Raw genomic sequence first — 18487 nt, 5'->3', positions numbered from 1 at the left:
TACGCCAGACGGGCAGCACTTGCCTATGAGAAATGAGTCAAGAGAGCAACAGAACAGTGGAATAAAAGAAACATTTTTTTATTAAAAATGTTATATATTCAAAACTTAAATGAAGTTTTAAAAGGCAACGCCAATTCAAATTCAACCGTCTTAGAAGACACACTCCGCCCTGCTCTGAGAGAGAGTTGAAGCGAGAGAGTTAATCCCATTGAAACACTTGAAAAAAAGACTATCTAATTGTCAACTCTTTACAGGCAACAGTCATCTGTTGTTGCTGCAAGACTCAAGACCTCACATCGAAATAAACAGTCGTGGAAGTCGGACGTGTGTTGTTCTTAACAATATTCGTAAGCTCTTGGAGCGTGTTTTTATTAATTGTGGTTCTTCAGCCAGTTGTTAAATATTATTCAAATATTGTCGACGTCGCAGTATAATTTTTTGACGGAAAAAAGCAAACAAACAAAAGCCCACGCAGAAGTGTTAAACAAAAATTCACAACGTAAGCGGTAATTTAATTTATAGAAGGTTAAAAAAAAATATAGAAAAATAAAATAAAAAATAATATATATATTAAATAAAAAACAAAAAAGAGAAAAAATCGTGCACGAGGTGGCGGCTCAATAAGTGCTAAATAAATAACAAAAGTTTAGATATTTTAGAGAGCGCGAGAACAGCCAATACATAGGAATATAATAGGTAAATAACCAACACAGATACAAATCCATCTACAGGTGGGTGACTTGTCGTGTGATATTGAAATACAAAATCAAATTCGAATCAATTCACTTTAGTGTGTGTGACTGTGGTTTTGTGTTGGTTTCAAAGAAATTCAATTTACCGAAAAACAAATTCTATATGCTATACCATATAGTGTGGAAGTGTGTGTTTTGGTTATCAGTGACCTTTTTAGGTATTATCAAATTTGAGTGTGTATATTGATAAGAATACAAATAAGAAAAAAAAAATAGTATTGAGTGTATCTGTGGCACCACCATCGACCATCGAATACGTCAACGGCATTCCAAGTAAAACGAGACTACAAACATTGTCAATTCACCGGATTCAGGTATTCAAGATCGTGAATCATCATCCATCGCCGATCGTGACTGTAAATATGCGGTTAACTGTAGACTGCGTAAGATACGAAGCTACAAACAAATTTGTACATCTTACCAAGTGGCTTAATCATCGTTTTCTAGCAACTACCATTTCAAAATAAAAAAATAAGAGTTTTAATGAAAGAGTTCACCTTTCTTTTGTTTGTTTGATGAAAAGTGTGTATATGTATAGAGTATCACCTTGTTTTGTATTGACTTTCCAAAACCGGTTCTTGAGTTTCTTGACCAACGAACCAAAATATAAAAAAAAAGTTTTGATAAACAACAATACGTGACTCAGTGTTCACCCTCACTGGCGAAGTTCCGATCGGAATCAAAGGCCTATAACTCACTGCCACCAATTGGGGCAACACCAATTGCTCACTGTATCCAATTTGTTTATTGAATACAGATCTGTTGCACTCGCCAGCCTCGCCCGGAGAACTGGTGCCCCGTTTATCTCTGGGTACTTGAGAATAGTACTAACTGCTGGATGCTATCCATCAAGCGGGGGCCATGAACGAAAAAACCGAAAATGCCAGGAGTCATAATGCTGTCAAATCTAAGGAAATAGGCGTATAAACATACTATAGTGGAATTTCCCACTCCGCGAGTTTTGCAAAAAATCAATAGGAATAAACATTTCTTGGAATGGGGCTTGCAGTATGTTTCTTTCACACCTTTCCTTTCTATTCTGAATGTTGAATACGAGCCGCATTAATCAGGCGTCGGTTTATGGCCAACAGAAAGTATCTACAAGATACTCTACGTCCCGATTGGCCCCCACGGCGTGTCAAATTTAAGCCACTTTGTTGCTGTTGATTATGGTATCCAGTGTTGGTAGTACCAAAGTGGTATAAATTAGATGCACTGCGAAAAATTATGCAATTATATGTTGCTAGATCTTATATTATTATACAAATTTTCTTTATGTGGATCTAGTCCTTAGCTTGGCCACTTGCCCCATAAATATTGCCTTTTGAGATAATATCTGTGTAATTGAATTTGCCGGTTACCAATACCCATAAATAAAACGATATATCTCTGCCATATTGACCACGTTTCCACGCCCTTCTGTGTGGCTCTATGAATGGACTTTGTGACACCTTTAGACTCCATACTTCCGTTGGTGCAGCTGCCACTTTTTCCGAACATAAATAAATAATAAATGGCCAGCAACAAGGAGTATTTTGGCCAGGCCATTTGAGCTGTCTGCATGTAACCCGTAACCGTTTAACATCGCCTAAGCCATAAATCTCACTGAAGTCCGAACTTGGCTTTCACCTGAGCCCAAGAACACAGCCCATCCATTCATAAAGTTTCCCCAAGTAGATCCTAAACGGGGGGAACTTTGTGCAAACTTCCTTGAGTGCAGTCTTTATCTCAGCCTTCTCAGTTCACCTCATTATGTCAGTTGAAGAAATGCAATTGGGTAAACAAACAAAATGAATTTTGAGGTCATGGCGCATATCGAAATTAGCTATATGGATCGTATATGTATAATGCCCCCTCGTCCCCAACCCGGTCGTATTTATTTATTTATTAACCAGGCGTAGCCCCGAAAACAAACAAATTAAACACTTGTCGACTATTAAATGAACGAATATAACATTTCTATTTATTTCCCAGCAGCTGCCCAACAACTTGTTGTCGCCACGCGTTGTAGTTGTTTATATTTATTGGAACTGGGCAAAGTGCCAGTCGAATACTCAGGGGCTCCTCGATTTCTTGCGTAGAATTTTTAATAGACGTGCAATTCATGGAAAGCCAAAGATATTATTTTCCCGCACTCACCAGATTGAGGACCAAGATGCGGGCTATTACACAACCAATGCCAAGAGGCAAAAGTTTCCCAAATGACTCATCTAAATAGCAAAAAAAAAAAAGATTACTTTACCTGCTGTTGCTCCGGTAATTTCACTTTTATTTCATTTGAAATTTGCGACTTTCTTTGACTCGGTTATGTAAATGACTGTCTTAAGACATTTTAAGTTTAATTATTTTTACACGTTTTTTTTTCTTTAAAAGTTTATACATAAATAAAGTAGTATACAGTTTTCCGGCTGTTATCAAAACGCCATCTAAGCGCTTATAAAGATAGTCGATGGCGAAACACATGTCGTGGCAGGGCGATAAGGTTTCGTGGTATCTGCCAGATACTGTATCTCCGTTTTGGCCCGCAGCTTGGAAACAGCAAGCCGCAGAATCTCGGGGCAACCTTTATCGCGACCAGCTTCTAAGGGATTGCCTTGTCTTTACTCTACATTCTGCCTTTGTTGCATAGCCAATTTATCAGCAGCCAGGGTTTGTTTGTACAACAGTTGTTGTTTATGCATTTGTCTTGCGGATTAGCTGCCTGCTGCTAAAATTTCAAAAATGCATTAGAAGCCCGTATTTCGATTTCCCAGCTGGATATGAAACATAGGATGGGTTGCCTGGGCGTGGGAGTGGGTGTGGGAGTGGGAGTGGGTGTGACTGTGGGCGTAGGTCTGTGACAGCAGACACATAAATTGCACAACTAGCTCTATTGTGTGGGTGGTGTTCGCAGCGTGTGCTACACTTGCCCCGAAAAACTAAAGTACCACGAAAAAACTGTCAATAAAAAAAGGGGCAGGCACTTGCAGAAGCCATATATCAATTAATTAAAGTCCACCGAGTAACATAAAACAAGATGTTGCTGAAATGTTTCATCGGAAAACAAATCACCAAAACGTCTGATTAATTAATCAAGCTTAAATCTATTAAGTCTTTTAGCTTCTGGATAATAAATTACCAGAGCGGTAGTGTCTCAAAGTAGTACTTGTTTTAATTGAAGATAAAAAATATATATTAAAAGTTACTATAAATAGAAGAAAAAGGTCTTTAGATAGATATGCTTTAATGCATTATACTTGTGGTATGAAACTCCAAATATTTTCCTCGTAAATGTTTGACATTTATGTCTTTTAGATTCCTGGACAAAAACACTCCTATTTCTTAATGGAATTACCTGACATTCTGTGTAATGAAACATTACCGTGTCACCATTCCCTCACCTGCATCATTATGTGGCACGCAAGCCTCCCAAAAAGTCGCGTCATGAGGATTAGGCTTTGGCCAAGTAGCGAAAGTTGGCCAAAAACGCTCTGAAGTGGGCCCAAAGCGGCCCACACGCGATTTTCACAGGGCAAAGATCTGAAAGATTGCAAAGTTGTTGTTTACCGATTGTTGGCAATTGACAAATGATTTGATTTATGGCCGCAAATCTTGGCTTGGCCCAAATTGCAAATTTCCATTTGGGCTGCGTGCTTTTTGCATTTTTAATGAATCAAACGTGAGGCCCCCTCCTCAAGTACCCCTCACTTTTTTGAATGCAGTACAGATGCATAATATTATTTCCAGATAAATTTTTTGGTTGAATGTTTTCATTATTATTATATTTTGGCCAAGAGCCAGCGGCATGTTTGTAATTGCAATCACAGAATTCTTGTACCCGAGTACACGTAAACTTTCCATTAAGATGTTGCGAACAAAATTTCAATTGAATTGGAACGCTTTTGTTACCGTCGGCTGGAAAAATGCCACTTGACTTTTCCACAAATACACGCACCTCCAAAGGTCACTGCGGAAAATCAAATAAAAGCAAAAAAAGGGGGGAAAACTCTGGCTAAAGTCGTAAATTTTCCAAGGTGCTACTGTGCCGGGGGGACGACATCCAGACTTAATCCGAACAAAGAAGCACACTTTTCTGTTGCCAGAGATAATTGCTGAAATAAACCCAGAATTGTGGGCCTATAGAAAATTCAATTTGTGTTGTCAGGAGTCTGAAATGAAAATGAGCAGCCGTGGAAAGCGTCCGGAAAATTCCACCAACAGAAGGGGAGGGTCAACATGCCGAGCACGTAGTCTGGAAAAGTCCGTACTCCAGGCTCTGGAGTGTGAGGGGCGTGAATCGCAGACCGAAACACGTGACGGAAAACCAAAAACCGCAAACTGAACCGGAATCTGTTGCACATGCAACGCGCCAAGTTTCCATTTATTGGCCATAAAAAGCCAAATAACGTTGAACGAATTTCCCGGCCAAGCGTTAAACTGTCAAAAGTTTGGACGTAAAAAAAAACTGAAAATATATATTTTCATTTTTTTTTTTTTGAAGAAAAAATCATGGAACTAATAAGAATGTTGTTTCTGATGATGGGGCTAGGACATGAAACGGCGAGCCTGTTTTATGGCCAGAGTGCATGAAAGAGTTTTCTTGTCTCCTCATAAATAAAAACGCCTGGGCCATTGAATAAATTTGCTTTAAAAGTAGGCATTTATTCGGGGAAACTGAACTGAATAAACACTCTTTGGTCTAGTCATAGTAAAGTTTTTACTGCAACAAAGTTTTTATATCTTATTGTTTGCTTTACAAAGTAATAATAAACACAACATTTAAATTTTTATATACATATATTCCCTTGAATGCATTGCCTTCTTACTTCCTTAAAGAAACTTATATGGCCTCCTTTTATTCGCAAAGATCATTTTGTAATTATTCAAGATCACTTTGTAACAAAAGATGTCGCAATACTTATTCGTTCGATCGATTGATGATCAAGGCAAGGAGACACCTTCTCTCAAGGCAACGTCCCCCAGCCCCTCCTCATAAAAAATGCATTCTTCCAACCGGTTTGTACTCTCCAGGCACTCTATTTATATTCTCGTACATTTTTGCATGCCAGCTGTATGCACAGCCGTTTAATTAATACCCAGATATTGTCACTTATGTAAACAGATTTTAATGGAGGCCTAAAACGCAAACGTGAGTGACTACGTCATGCATGAGTTGACGAGGGGGCAGGAGATTCATGGCATATAGCATATATGAAGATATATAGGGACAATGGTGAATGAATGAATTGGGGCGCCAAATGACGTCATTTGATACACTTTTCGTTCATTATACGATCCCATGGTCGTAAATAATTGTCTGATAAACATATGTTTAATACAATATGTGTCTGAACGCGAATAATAGTCACCGGCGATGGATACGATTTATCCCTAGTCCCAAAATAAATAAAGTATTATCTGATTTTAAGAGAAATCTGTTGAAAAGTTATATGAAATGCAATGGGCAATTAATTAAAAAGAAAAGGTGTTTTTTTTTTTAATAAAAATAATATATGCAGCTTTCAAAGTTATGGATCCATTGTTTTTTTAAATTCTTTATTTAAACATTTACCTCATTCATGCCAAAATTCATTCATAAATATTTTTCAATAATTTTGCAAGCTTACTCTTAAAAGATACCCTTTGTTTTTCTTATCTGGAAATAAACAAAAAAGTGTAAATTGAGTCAGGTAATTTTTTAAAAAAATAATCTGTTTCTGTTTACCCAGAAAACGAAACAAAAATAGATGACTAAGTGCGGATATGTGCTTTCCAGATACCATAATGCAAAGACCATTCTCCATTCCTCGACCAGGCTAATTGCACGACCCATGGGCAGAAAAATCAAAGGCCAAATAAAAAGAAAAACAATTTCTGTATAATAAAGGATTTGCCTGCAGCTGGGATTGTTGCAATTAGGGCTACCCGGCAATTTGCGTCACAGGCACGTGAGGAACAAAAGGGCGCAACAGCCAGGAAAAAATGGGGGAAAAAAAACTGTTGCAAGTTATAAATAGCCTCAGCTATGCGAAACTTGCGCCCTTGAAATGTAAAGTGGGCGTGTCGCCATGACAACAAACATTCCCTGACGACAGGCTACAACAAACCAAAGGCGGCCAGTCTAGTGGCAGTCGAAGTGGCCAAGAAGCCGACTGGCCAAGGCTTGCCAATCAATGTCCGATATTTTGCAACCACTGACTTGCAACATGTTGCCAGACACATTTGATCGCCTGTCGGCTACCGGCCAATAAAGCTTAAACTAGTTTTTATCAACTATGGTAATTTATTGGGATATTCCAAGAATTATATTTTGATAATTTCCATAAAATTGTTTGATAAACACTATTTAAAATTTTTTGTTTCAAACAAAATATTATCTACATCCGGACTACATCGGATTTTAATTCATTTTTCTTGAAAGCTGTTGAAACATAACATGATTCACATGATTCATGTTATTGAGGAAAGGGTATCATAAAAACTTTATTAAACTTGAATACTCTTTAAGAGAATGTATGCCTTTTCATCGCCACTTAAGCCTGTTGTCCTGCTTCTGTCAGGTGATTAGTGGCCCAGTCAATATTTGCCAGATGATTGCGTTTGCCGAAGAAGCTTAAGCCACAATGCTCACATGCTGGTATGGCCAAGACAGGTGAAACCAGATAGGAGCCATTTAACTTATATACCTTATAATGCCCTGACCTTGAAAGCCCAAAACACAAAAAGGACGACAACGGGGTGACATAGATGAATGGTTTTATTTGCTGGCCAACTGCGGCAATTAGCGAGTTCAAGTCCATGGGGCCAAAATGTCATGGCTTGAGGTGCGTCCGCAAAGTTTGCTAGCAAAATTAAATTTCTGTTTATTGATAAAAACAAAAAGGAAAAAAAAAGAGATGGTGGAGACGGGACACTTGTTGTAATCCGACTGGGCGGGATTACAAACATTTACGACATGGCTGCGGGAAGTGGCCCATCAGCTGTCGGTTCGTTTTCTCTAATTGCGGCCAAACGATGGCGCCGGTTAGTTACACAGGAAAAAAATAAATACAACCTCTTCCGCAGATGTCTTTAATTCACTAAACAATCAATTAAAATCTACATAAAAAATAATTTATAGCCCATTTCTAAAAAATATTCATAATTTTTGAATGCCTAGATCCAGATGGAAAAGTGTATATGAAGTTTAGGCAATTAAACAAATGTTCATGAAATACCAGACACAATATTTGTACTTTGTACCAATATGATCTCACTTGTTATGATATCATCTCAAATGTGCTAAACTATTTCCACAGAGATTATAAAAATATGTGATTAGGGAATATTTAAGAATAGAGTTAATAAACTTTTAAAATACTTAATTTTTAGTTATATTTTTGTTACTAATTTTATTTTGATCTGTATCCAATGGTTAGTCAGCGTGTTTAATTGTGCATGTCCTGTTGTCATTTAGTGGCTCAACGTATGTGACAGTGAATTATGGCCATGGGGGTGACCTGTTGCCTTATTTGTAGGTGTGTGCCACACCCCACAACCCCCATCCCCTTGTCGGATAAGGGCTCATTTCCAAATGCGGAAATGACACAAAAAAAAAACCAAAAAATAAAGAACGCATCAGAACGCCTCTTGCATGCAGTGCGTATGCGCAATGTTCCAAAATCAGTCTTAAAATGATTTTGTTTTTGTTTATGCGCATAAGAATTTTCTGATATATGCGGATGCAGATTAACTGAGTTCAGAGCATTTTATGTATGTATATTCTCTCAAGATGTTTTCTTTCATACAAGTATTATCAAGGGCTCGGTATGTAACGACTTCTATTTGAATCTCAGCCTCAGCCTGAGCCTGAGTTAAAAAACAACAGCCCCGAAAAGGGGAAGCGGTCTTATCGAAATTATAAAGAATACAAGAAAGAAAAAGAGAGAGGTACACTGTATGCATGTGTGAAATTCTTCTCCACCAACGGAATTCTCCGGGGTATCAAAGCTACAAAGCTTCAGTTTGCTTCGAAAGATCTTGCGGGTTGAGCGTTTTTGCTAAGCGTCTTTCAAATATCGTGGGTAAAAATTATAACACATATAATATATCAAACAAATTTATAAGTGTGGAAATAATAAAAAAATAAAGTGGAAATAATTAAAACTAAAACTAAGCAAAAAAGAAATACATACAACCTGTGTTTTCAAATGAAATGTAAAACCGAATAAAGGAATAATTTTATTCCATAAAACGATTTTCATTAAAATATTGATTTATATAAATAGTTTATTTAAAAGTGATACAATATAATTTAATCTTTAAATTAAAAACCACCAAAAACTTGAAGAAAACTCAAAGTGTGAATTTATTTTTATTTCAGTGCATCGATAAGTGAACAAAGTATCTTCCAGCGTGACGATGGCATTACTGCTCCGAATGTGTTAATATTTTTAATATTTAGGAGAAACAAATTAGTATTATATTTAACATAAAATCAACAAACAATTAAATCATGCTGACAAGGAGGATCTCCTTGGCCCTGTTGCTGCCTATACTCCATATTTTGATCTCAGAAAACGATGCGTGTAAGTATATTTCCAAGTCTTAAAACCTTATATCCGAAACCCAACATATTTCCAGAGATTACAATTTCTGATAGAATTCATTTTGTGAGGGGGTAAGCGGTATCACAATCGCTTCCTGTCATACAGATTTTATAATTAATGGGTCTGGAGTCTCGGTTGAAAAAAAAAAAGAAATAAAAAACAGAATTTCTTATCGTAAAAGTTATTTTATTTTATTTCTCATAGTTATTTTATAAACTTTCTATAGGGTGGACTTTGCTTTAAATAAAATATATACATATATACGAAAAATTATATAACTTATAAAATGAATAAAACTTTTGGCACTTCATAGTGTTAAAATTTCACTTTTTGAAGCTCCCTAATCTGTTGACTCAACTGATCTTTTGTCTGAAATTGATAAGCAGTCCAAATTTGTGTTTTCCTACTTGTCTAAGACACCATTGTGATCTTTGAATATTTATATAGACATTTTTTCTACACATAAGACTCGCACTTGTTGCGCTGAGTGAACATAATGCCTTCAGTATCGCAGAGGCAAGGCTCAATTGTTATCGCCAGTAAACAAATAATTGATTCTGGAGTACGGCATAATAAAATCAACGGCGTCTGCATCTATCTCAGTGGCTCAACTGGAAGGGGGCTTCTTTATAGAGTAGCAGCGCCGCTTGGGCGCAATTCACTTAATTTATTATTGTAGCGCCATTGATAAAAAAAGAATGGTATTTCAAGAATTTAAGTTTCTTTTTAATTGAAGCTTCAGAAAAAAAGATTTGTTGTTGTTTTTTTTAAGCTTTTTAATTAAATTAAACTTGAACAGCAATCAACCTAACACATACACATCATTTTATCAATGAAACTCATATTAAAAAAGCTCATGTGTGAAACCAGTTATATCCAATTTTATTTTACAACCGTTATATTTAATATCATTTTATTTTATTAATATTTTTTTAATCAACAATTTTTATAGTACCCCGGCCACAGTACTTGGAGGACAATAAGCCCAGCGTTGATTGCGGCGGAACTAACGGAGCGCCGCTGATCACGCCCTGCTTGGAGTCCATCCAACTGGAGGTCAGAACCTCCTACACATTAAGATGTGAAGCGGAGGAACCGGTGACCTGGTGGTACGTCGTCCACGATGACGTCATTGACACAGAGGAGTTCGACAACACCGAGACAGATCCGCTGCGACCCCATGGGGCCAAGCTGGAGCTAGTGGATGTAACGGCGGAAAGAGTGGGCGCCTACTACTGTGTCAAGAAGTCTAAGCTGGAAAGAAGCTCAGAAATCGATGAGGACGCGATGGTGGAGTATACAAACAATGATGATGCCGCCTCCATTTATGTTTACGTGAATGATCCGGATCACTTGCTGGTTCCCTACGCACCCTTGGTGATTGCCCGGCAGTATACCAGCGTGGTGATACCCTGCAAGCCCACGATGCCGGACACGGAGGTTCTCCTTATGTTCAACTCGGAAGTAAGTAGTTCAAAAAGGGGTCCACAAAAGGGGACAGATTCAGACTCTAGGCTCTATAATTTGTCGTCTCTAGAAATCAGAAAAATATTAAGTATAATAGTAAAGGACTTATTTTAAATAACTCCACCGACTTCTAATACTTGAAGGGAACCGAGTGGATCACAAGTTCCCAGAATGCAAGCGAAGTTCTTCCTAAGTACTTCAAAGAATGGAGCTACGATCGGAAAAGGGGATTCATATTGCATGTTCTAGACAAAACACCAGAGGATCTGTACTGCAATGATACTGCTATTCCGATTAGTTATAGACGTATGTTCAAGCCATTAAATAATTTTCAAATCGTAGTTAGAAAACCATAAAATATGTAAATATAAATATTATGTATAAAAATATACATTTATGTACCTTAAGGATCTCATCATAAATATAGATAACCCAGCCCCCAAAATAGAAATAATAAAGTTCCAAAAGTATGTAGAGTTTACTAGGATTTGGGAAGTGATTTTGTGGAGAATACAGATATCTGACCATATTCATCTATGTTCAGACAGCTTCCAGCAAGTATGCAAATCGGTACAATCCAATGCAGGGATTCACCATTGAAATCAAGAGCATCCTTCATGGCGGCTATTACGAGTGCTTGCCTGCGGAACCCTCCCCAGGCAACCAAGAGGAAGGCCTGATCTTTGATGTGCAGTTTAAGGGTAACGAACAAATTGATAGTGAGTTTTTGCACCCCAACGTTTGTGATTTGTGATTTCCGTCTATACATGTCGTAAATATTGCTTTCCACTTTCGAAAAACAATTATATTTTTGAAGCGGTTTCGGTTTCGGGCAAGGCTTCTACGGGTCAAGGATTCAATCTATACAATCTTCTCAACAAAATTAACTTCTTAAAATTTAAGCTGGCACATATTTCAAAAAGCTTATTGCACAAAAATTTAAAAATATCTAAAACAATTTAAATTTGAAACACATTTCTTTCCATAAAGGCTAGTACTGTAGCAACATGTATCATTTCTTAAAATCCAAGTCATAAATACATTCTTTCCGAATTTTTAATCGGTTTCTGGTGAATGATAGACTAAGTTTCACTCTTCATTCTCAGTGTTTTTTATTTGTTTGGTTCAACAAAATGCTGTACACATTGCCTGCAAGTGGAATAAATATACACTAACCCATCACATTTCGTGTCTCTCAGTGTTTTCGTCACTGCGTTAATTAATGATTGAATACCCGAGTATCCTTTATATGTTAATTTGCTAACTCCTCCAGCATCCAGATTGGATAATCCCAGTACCCAAGCACCAACATCTACCTTAGGGTATGACTATGTCGATGAGGACGATGACGAGGTCCCTTCTGTTACTAACCAATCGAAACAGGGTAAAGTAGATCTAATCTCTGGTGACGGGTTTGACGGAGTTACCTCCGATTTCGAAGCTATATCATGGGATCGGGCGAAGCGTAGTCCCGCCTCGTCGTCCTCACCTCGGCCAGGGCGTAAGTGTTGTATGTTTATTGTCCTGGCAGTTTTTACGCTTTTGAATGTGATCGTTTGTTTGGTTTGTGTTTGCTCTAGTCCTCCTCTCATCATTCTATATGATTAAGATTATGATTTGATATTTCTTTGGTTATGGACTGTCTTCGTTTGCTAAACCGCATGCTTCCATTTAAGTCGTAGTTTGAAACTGTTAACCCATCCATGCCCGCATGTTAATCACTAACCCAACCCATTATCCGCATGAAGCTGTAGCATTGCTTCTTTCATCTCGAGCTTTTAAAAGGATAAATAATAACGATTAATATTCTAAACAACGCAACAGAGGTCAACAAGTCATTAGGCCGGCCCGAGATTAAATCTACTCTCAATCATCACGTCGAAAAGGACTCCTCTTTTACACTCACCTGCGAACAGACCGAAGTCATAGATGCAAACTATCAAATGAAATGGTCTACTCCCATCAAGGATATGGTTTGTAATCCAGATATGCTTGAAAGTCCATCTAATAGAACCGTTTTTATTTTGCGCCTTAGAGTCGCCTTATCATCACCACTCCTAAATTCGATCACAAGACCATGAACGCCACTCACCAAGTCGGCCGGAGCATGTTGACGGTGGAGAAGGCTCAGAAAACAGACAGTGGACCCTACAAGTGCATTGTGTCCGATGGCTACGTTACTACCCACTACACTTACAAGATGAAAGTACTGGGTAAGTACACGCCTCAGAGCAACAGAGAAGAGACATAAAAAGACGTGCTTTCTTTCCAGAAACGAATGAGACCTATCTGAAGGTTCAGGAACCGACATCTCATTACATAGTTGAAGGATACGCGAACAAGACTATCCAGATGACAGCTATCTTTGAGGGGTATCCGATACCAACATTTTATTGGCATAAGCCCGATGGAAGCGACATCCATCAGACGGAGCCCAAGTTCAAAATCATCCCAACGGAGTCGAGCACCACCCTGCAGATCCTCAATGCCCAGCTGGAGGACAGCGGCACCTATGTCCTGCGAGGGGAGAACACCTACAACAGGGTCACCCGGCAGTACAACGTTAGCGTAAAATCCGGACCGGTGGTTACTATTTCGGATGCCTACGTGCAGGTGGGTGGACAGGCGAAATTGGAGTGCTACGTCCGCGGTTATCCTCCGCCGAATGTCTCCCTCAATTTTTACCCCTGCAGTCTGAAGCCCCGCTGGCCCAATTGCGACAATGCCAGAGAGAACATTGATGTAAGATCTGAAATATAGTTGAGGGAAATCATTCATTGCATATTTCGTCTTCTTCCTCTCCCTACAGCTAACCTCCAAGATGAGGCCCGGCAGATTCAGTGTGGAAACCATTTATGAGGCCATCTTCACTCCCACCAAGCCGGGAATCTTCAGTTGCGCTGCAATGAACTTCGTGGAAGGCCAGAACTTTTCAGCCATTGCGAAGGCCCACATAATGCTGGGGGACATTGCCAACAACATGACTATACATGGTCTAGATCTGAATCGAAAGATTGCCAGAGGTGACGAGGAGAACTTCACCTGCGAGGCCCTGGCCTATCACTTCAATGGCAATCTTCAGTGGTATCACGACGGCGAGGAGCTGGTCGAATCGGATGGTAAATTAATAGATGAATTAAGATTTAATATAGAATCTTACGTAATTTGATGTTTAAATCTTGCAGATGTTAAAATCATAAGGACTGAAAGTCAGTATTCCTACAAAAGCACTGTCCACTTTATGGCCATCAGCGACAAAGATCGGGGAACCTACGAATGCCGAGCTTACCACATACATCGTCCTTCCGAATACGATCGTCGGGAGGTTGACGTCTATATCCACGAGCCCCAGGCGCCGGTGTGGCAGACACCCAGTCACCCCAAGAAATCCAAAATAGAACGGAAACTGAGCCAGTCCTTGGATCTGGAATGTCGCTCCACAGCCGTTCCTCTGGCTACGGTTCGATGGTTCAAGGACGAAAAGGAACTGGTCGAAACGAATCTTACCCACATCCTGGACGATGAGTCAAAGCTATTTATTAGCCACCTGTATCCCCGCGACGACGGTGTCTACACGTGTCGTGTGGAGAACCGATTGGGCAGGATCGAAAAGTCCGTGACTGTGATCATAACTGGTAACTAATCCCATTTTATACAATGCTTTCATATTAACTTTTCTGTCCTTTTTCTTAGACCTTCCTGGCATAAACAAGGGTTGGGTGTGGTTCGGAATAATCATGTTCCTGTTCCTGGTCAGCCTCTGCGCCTTCCTGGCCGTTCGCTACCACAAGGAGCACAAGCGGCACTTGGCCCTGAAGGCGGCCGGCCTAGCCAACTTTGAGGAGGGCGCCGTGGGTCACATCAATCCGGATCTGACCCTAGACGAACAGGCGGAACTATTGCCCTACAACCGCGAGTTTGAGTTTCCGCGGGAGAACCTGAAGCTTGGCAAGCAACTAGGAGCCGGAGCCTTCGGAGTGGTGCTCAAGGGCGAAGCGACGGGCATCCGGAAGGAGGAGAGATGCACCACGGTGGCCGTAAAGATGGTCAAACGCACGGCGGACAATGAGGTGGTGAGGGCTCTCGTCTCCGAGCTGAAGATCATGGTTCATTTGGGCCAGCACCTAAACGTGGTCAACCTTCTCGGAGCTGTTACGAAAAACATTGCGAAACGTAAGTGGAAGTTACACATTTTTGAGTTTTCTTTGTCGAACTTTGTTTTCTTTTCCAGGCGAACTTATGGTCATTGTGGAATACTGCCGCTTTGGCAACATCCAAAACTTCTTGCTGAGGAACCGGAAGTGCTTCATTAATCAGATTAACTCTGAAACAGATCACATCGATCCCAGCATAACGATCCAGAGGGTTTCAGACAACTTTGACCTGCATCGGTAAGTGGTTTCGGGACAGTACTCCTTCCTTCTCTCAATGTTCTTTGTTGACTAACCTCTAATAATGGATTAATAATGGAACAACCACTAAGCTTAACAACTAATTCTGTTTCTGTTTCGTTTACTGGTTTTGGTGACACTATCCATACCACAATTCTAACACCCAACTAACCCCGACCAACCAACTCGTTCCACACGAATCCTAATCAACTCTCAAAACACTTCACGCACAAAACAACACTTACTCGGCATTTTGATTGTGAATGAATGTATCTGCACCTGTGCTTGTTATCCTGCTCCCTTCTCTCTGTGTGGGCCTCACTCTGGGTCCTGTACTTTGATCCTGTGGTGTGGCGACTAAACCCCCAAAAATAACAGCGATGCGAATGGTGGTGGTGGCTTGAAGTATGCAAATATTGGGTTCCCACACCACTCCTATATAAATCACATGAACTCGGTGTACAACAATAACACGCACTCATCGCCCCATCGCAGAAACTCGGACAATGATCCCCGCTCGGGCACCCGAGCCGGACGGACAGTAACCGGAAATGCCACCTACAGCTACGATCGGCAAATGGACACTTGTGCCACAGTGATGACCACAGTTCCGGAAGGTATTATAGCTATACATATTATTTTGAAAATCTTTAACATTTATCTTTCTGTTCCTCAGATGACCAAGTAATGTCCAATAATTCTGTCCAGCCCGCCTGGCGTTCCAACTACAAAACCGACTTCACAGAGGCCATGACGGTTACGACCGTCGATCTGATCAGTTGGGCCTTCCAAGTGGCCAGGGGCATGGACTACCTGTCCTCCAAGAAGGTCCTTCACGGTGATTTGGCCGCCAGAAACATCCTGCTCTGCGAGGACAACGTGGTTAAGATTTGTGACTTTGGCCTGGCCCGGTCCATGTACCGAGGAGACAACTACAAGAAGTCAGGTATACTCAAAGAAATCTCTTATTTTTTTTAAATATTTATTTTTAATTATTTTCCTGATTAAAGAAAGTGGAAAACTGCCCATCAAGTGGCTGGCGCTGGAGTCCCTAAGCGACCATGTTTTCAGCACCTACAGCGATGTCTGGTCCTTTGGCATCGTCCTCTGGGAGATGTTCTCGCTGGCGAAGGTGCCATATCCGGGTATTGATCCCAACCAGGAGCTCTTCAATAAACTTAACGATGGCTACCGCATGGAGAAGCCCCCGTATGCTAACCAGGAGCTTTACGAAATCATGCTGGAGTGCTGGCGAAGACAGTAAGTTCTCAGAAACGCTACTTAGATCTTGTATTTAGTTTATCCATATTTTATTTAAAGGCCTGAGAGCAGACCGCTGTTTAATGCGCTAGAGAAACGCTTCGCCAACATGCTGGGTGAAGACGTGGCTAACGTAAGTACCACTGTCTGAATCAATAGTAATATTAGCTAAAAATGTACCCTATTATAGCACTACTTGGACCTGAACAATCCATACATGCAGAGCAACCTGGAGTACATGAAGAACCAGGAGACCGATTACCTTGCTTTGATGGGTTCCCCGGACGAGTTGGCACCCTCGGCTCCAAGCTACGTCAACGGACGTATAGTTCCCGATATCCGTGAGTATTCTAATTTCTTCTCTGACCACAGCCATAGAAACTAACTCTGCACGCTCACCCACATCCATCCAACCATCCGACATCCAAATTTGCACCTCCACCCGCTGGCACACTAACACAGGCATTGAATCCGTGCCGGACGACTACCAGGCGATGAGCCCAGACCAGGACTCCGATAGCGATGCTTGCACTGCCATTTTCTCGCAATCGCGCCCGGAAGACGGGTCCTCCGACTTTCCGGACTTCTCAAGCGAAACCACTTTCAATTTTCCAGCAGGATCGCGGCAGTCGCCGACGTTAAGTAACAACATGAATAATGGGGCGAGTAAGTTGCTCCGCAAGAAGAACGGCGTGCCTACCGTGGATGCAGCAGACCAAGCGCCCGAAGAGATACCCATGCTGCATCGCCAGTCTGGCGGATCGGACGATGGTCCAGATCCGGCGACGAGATTCAATCAAACACTGAAACAGCACTACGCCACTCCCACGCCAACGCCTTCGCCCCGCCATCACGTGGAAACGAAGCTGAATGGCGAGTTCTCCGCCTCCGCCGCCGAGAATTACGTAAATGTGAAGCCACCCAGAAAAAATATACCCGGAAAGTCCACAGTCGGCGGAGCGACAACGGATGCCTTCTCCAATCCGGGATACCAGCCATTGTCCAGCGCCAGCGAAAAGGAACAGCGAAGATATTAGATAATAGTATTATCCTTCGCAGCTCCTTTGTGGTCTCGTTAAAGGTTCAGTTGAAAAAAAAAACACAATCGATTGGGAAATGAATCCTATTTTTAATTATTAACGAAAATGTACTTGTATAAATGTTGTTGTTGAATCAAAAATTAAAATTTCAACTTTCATGTGATCACTTCACCTGAACTGGAAAGGAGGCCTTTAGACAACAATACTACTTAGTGGCATTGTTTAGATTCTGATATAGCTTTAAGAGCACATGCCCCAAATCTACTCCCACTCCCACACCCACTCAATCGATGTAATACATTTATTAACGCCATTTCATGTGTATGTTTAGGGTCTAGACATAAGTTCTATGTAAACTTATCTATTTAATTAATTGTCTTGAACTGTGTATGCGTGTATGTACATATAAACCTAAAACTACTCAAATATAATGGGTATAATATTATGCTTATTTGTTTATTCCTTTTATCTAAACTAAGGTAAGTAAATTTGTTTTTTTAAATTAAAGATACAATAACTATAAGTCTTTTCGTTGACAATTCCTTTGATTTTTAGACCGTTAGCATTCAGTGTTGTAAAGCGTGAATTCATTTTAAATAAAAATATTTAAATAAATTTAGCCTTTACTGTTGCTCATTTGCTCACGGGTTATATTTGATAACCATGTTTGATACCCATTTGAATAAACACAAATCATAAAAGCAAAATCATAAAACGTCTCATACGATATTTTGTGGTTTTATTGGGTTTATCGTAAAATTAAAATTTCATTTTTAGTGCTGAAGTAAAAAATGTTCAGTTGCCTTTGTCGCATCTTCGGAATTTCATGTGCTCGGTAAAATACTTTATAGGTAAAATCGTTAATAAATAATTATAAATAATTATATATAATTATAAATAAAGTGAAATTTAAAACGTTTATTAAATAAAGTTAAACTACGGCAGTGATTATTCAAAAAAGAGCCTTACTTGTTAAAATTGTATAATTATTGACTTATGTCTAGAGTTTA

At 39.9% G+C, this 18487-nt stretch overlaps 1 protein-coding gene across 14 annotated transcripts; it reads left to right on the top strand.

Moving 5' to 3' along the window:
• The first annotated feature begins 250 nt into the window (after positions 1-250).
• Positions 251-17922, top strand: LOC108125947 (vascular endothelial growth factor receptor 1-like). Of its 14 annotated transcripts, none has more exons than XM_070276682.1 (18): positions 251-499; positions 9094-9298; positions 10272-10783; positions 11331-11505; positions 12060-12287; positions 12611-12759; positions 12822-12999; positions 13059-13528; positions 13596-13905; positions 13972-14421; positions 14480-14959; positions 15018-15177; positions 15556-15794; positions 15854-16123; positions 16188-16437; positions 16498-16570; positions 16628-16778; positions 17053-17922. In XM_070276682.1, the coding sequence occupies exons 2-18, from the start codon at positions 9226-9228 to the stop codon at positions 17472-17474; spliced, it is 4590 nt and encodes a 1529-aa protein (XP_070132783.1). In that variant the 5' UTR covers positions 251-499; positions 9094-9225; the 3' UTR covers positions 17475-17922. The 14 variants fall into 14 exon arrangements, with proteins under 14 accessions (XP_070132783.1, XP_070132780.1, XP_070132773.1 ...); XM_070276679.1 differs by having other exon boundaries at positions 253-499; positions 11331-11487; positions 16900-17922; XM_070276672.1 differs by having other exon boundaries at positions 253-499; positions 16900-17922.
• Positions 17923-18487: the final 565 nt, after the last annotated feature.

Source organism: Drosophila bipectinata, chromosome 2L, assembly GCF_030179905.1.
Source record: "Drosophila bipectinata strain 14024-0381.07 chromosome 2L, DbipHiC1v2, whole genome shotgun sequence".
Classification (NCBI taxonomy): Eukaryota; Metazoa; Arthropoda; class Insecta; order Diptera; family Drosophilidae; genus Drosophila; species Drosophila bipectinata.
Note: the sequence above shows the minus strand (reverse complement) of the source record. Positions and strands in the feature narration are given on the sequence as shown.

Excerpts from the sequence above, each read along its gene's own strand:
- LOC108125947 (XM_070276672.1), top strand. The coding sequence starts at position 9,226 with ATGCTGACAAGGAGGATCTCCTTGGCCCTGTTGCTGCCTATACTCCAT. Across the intron at positions 9,299-10,271 it reads GATCTCAGAAAACGATGCGT|TACCCCGGCCACAGTACTTG; the intron begins GTAAGTATATTT and ends CAATTTTTATAG. Across the intron at positions 14,422-14,479 it reads CGTGACTGTGATCATAACTG|ACCTTCCTGGCATAAACAAG; the intron begins GTAACTAATCCC and ends CCTTTTTCTTAG.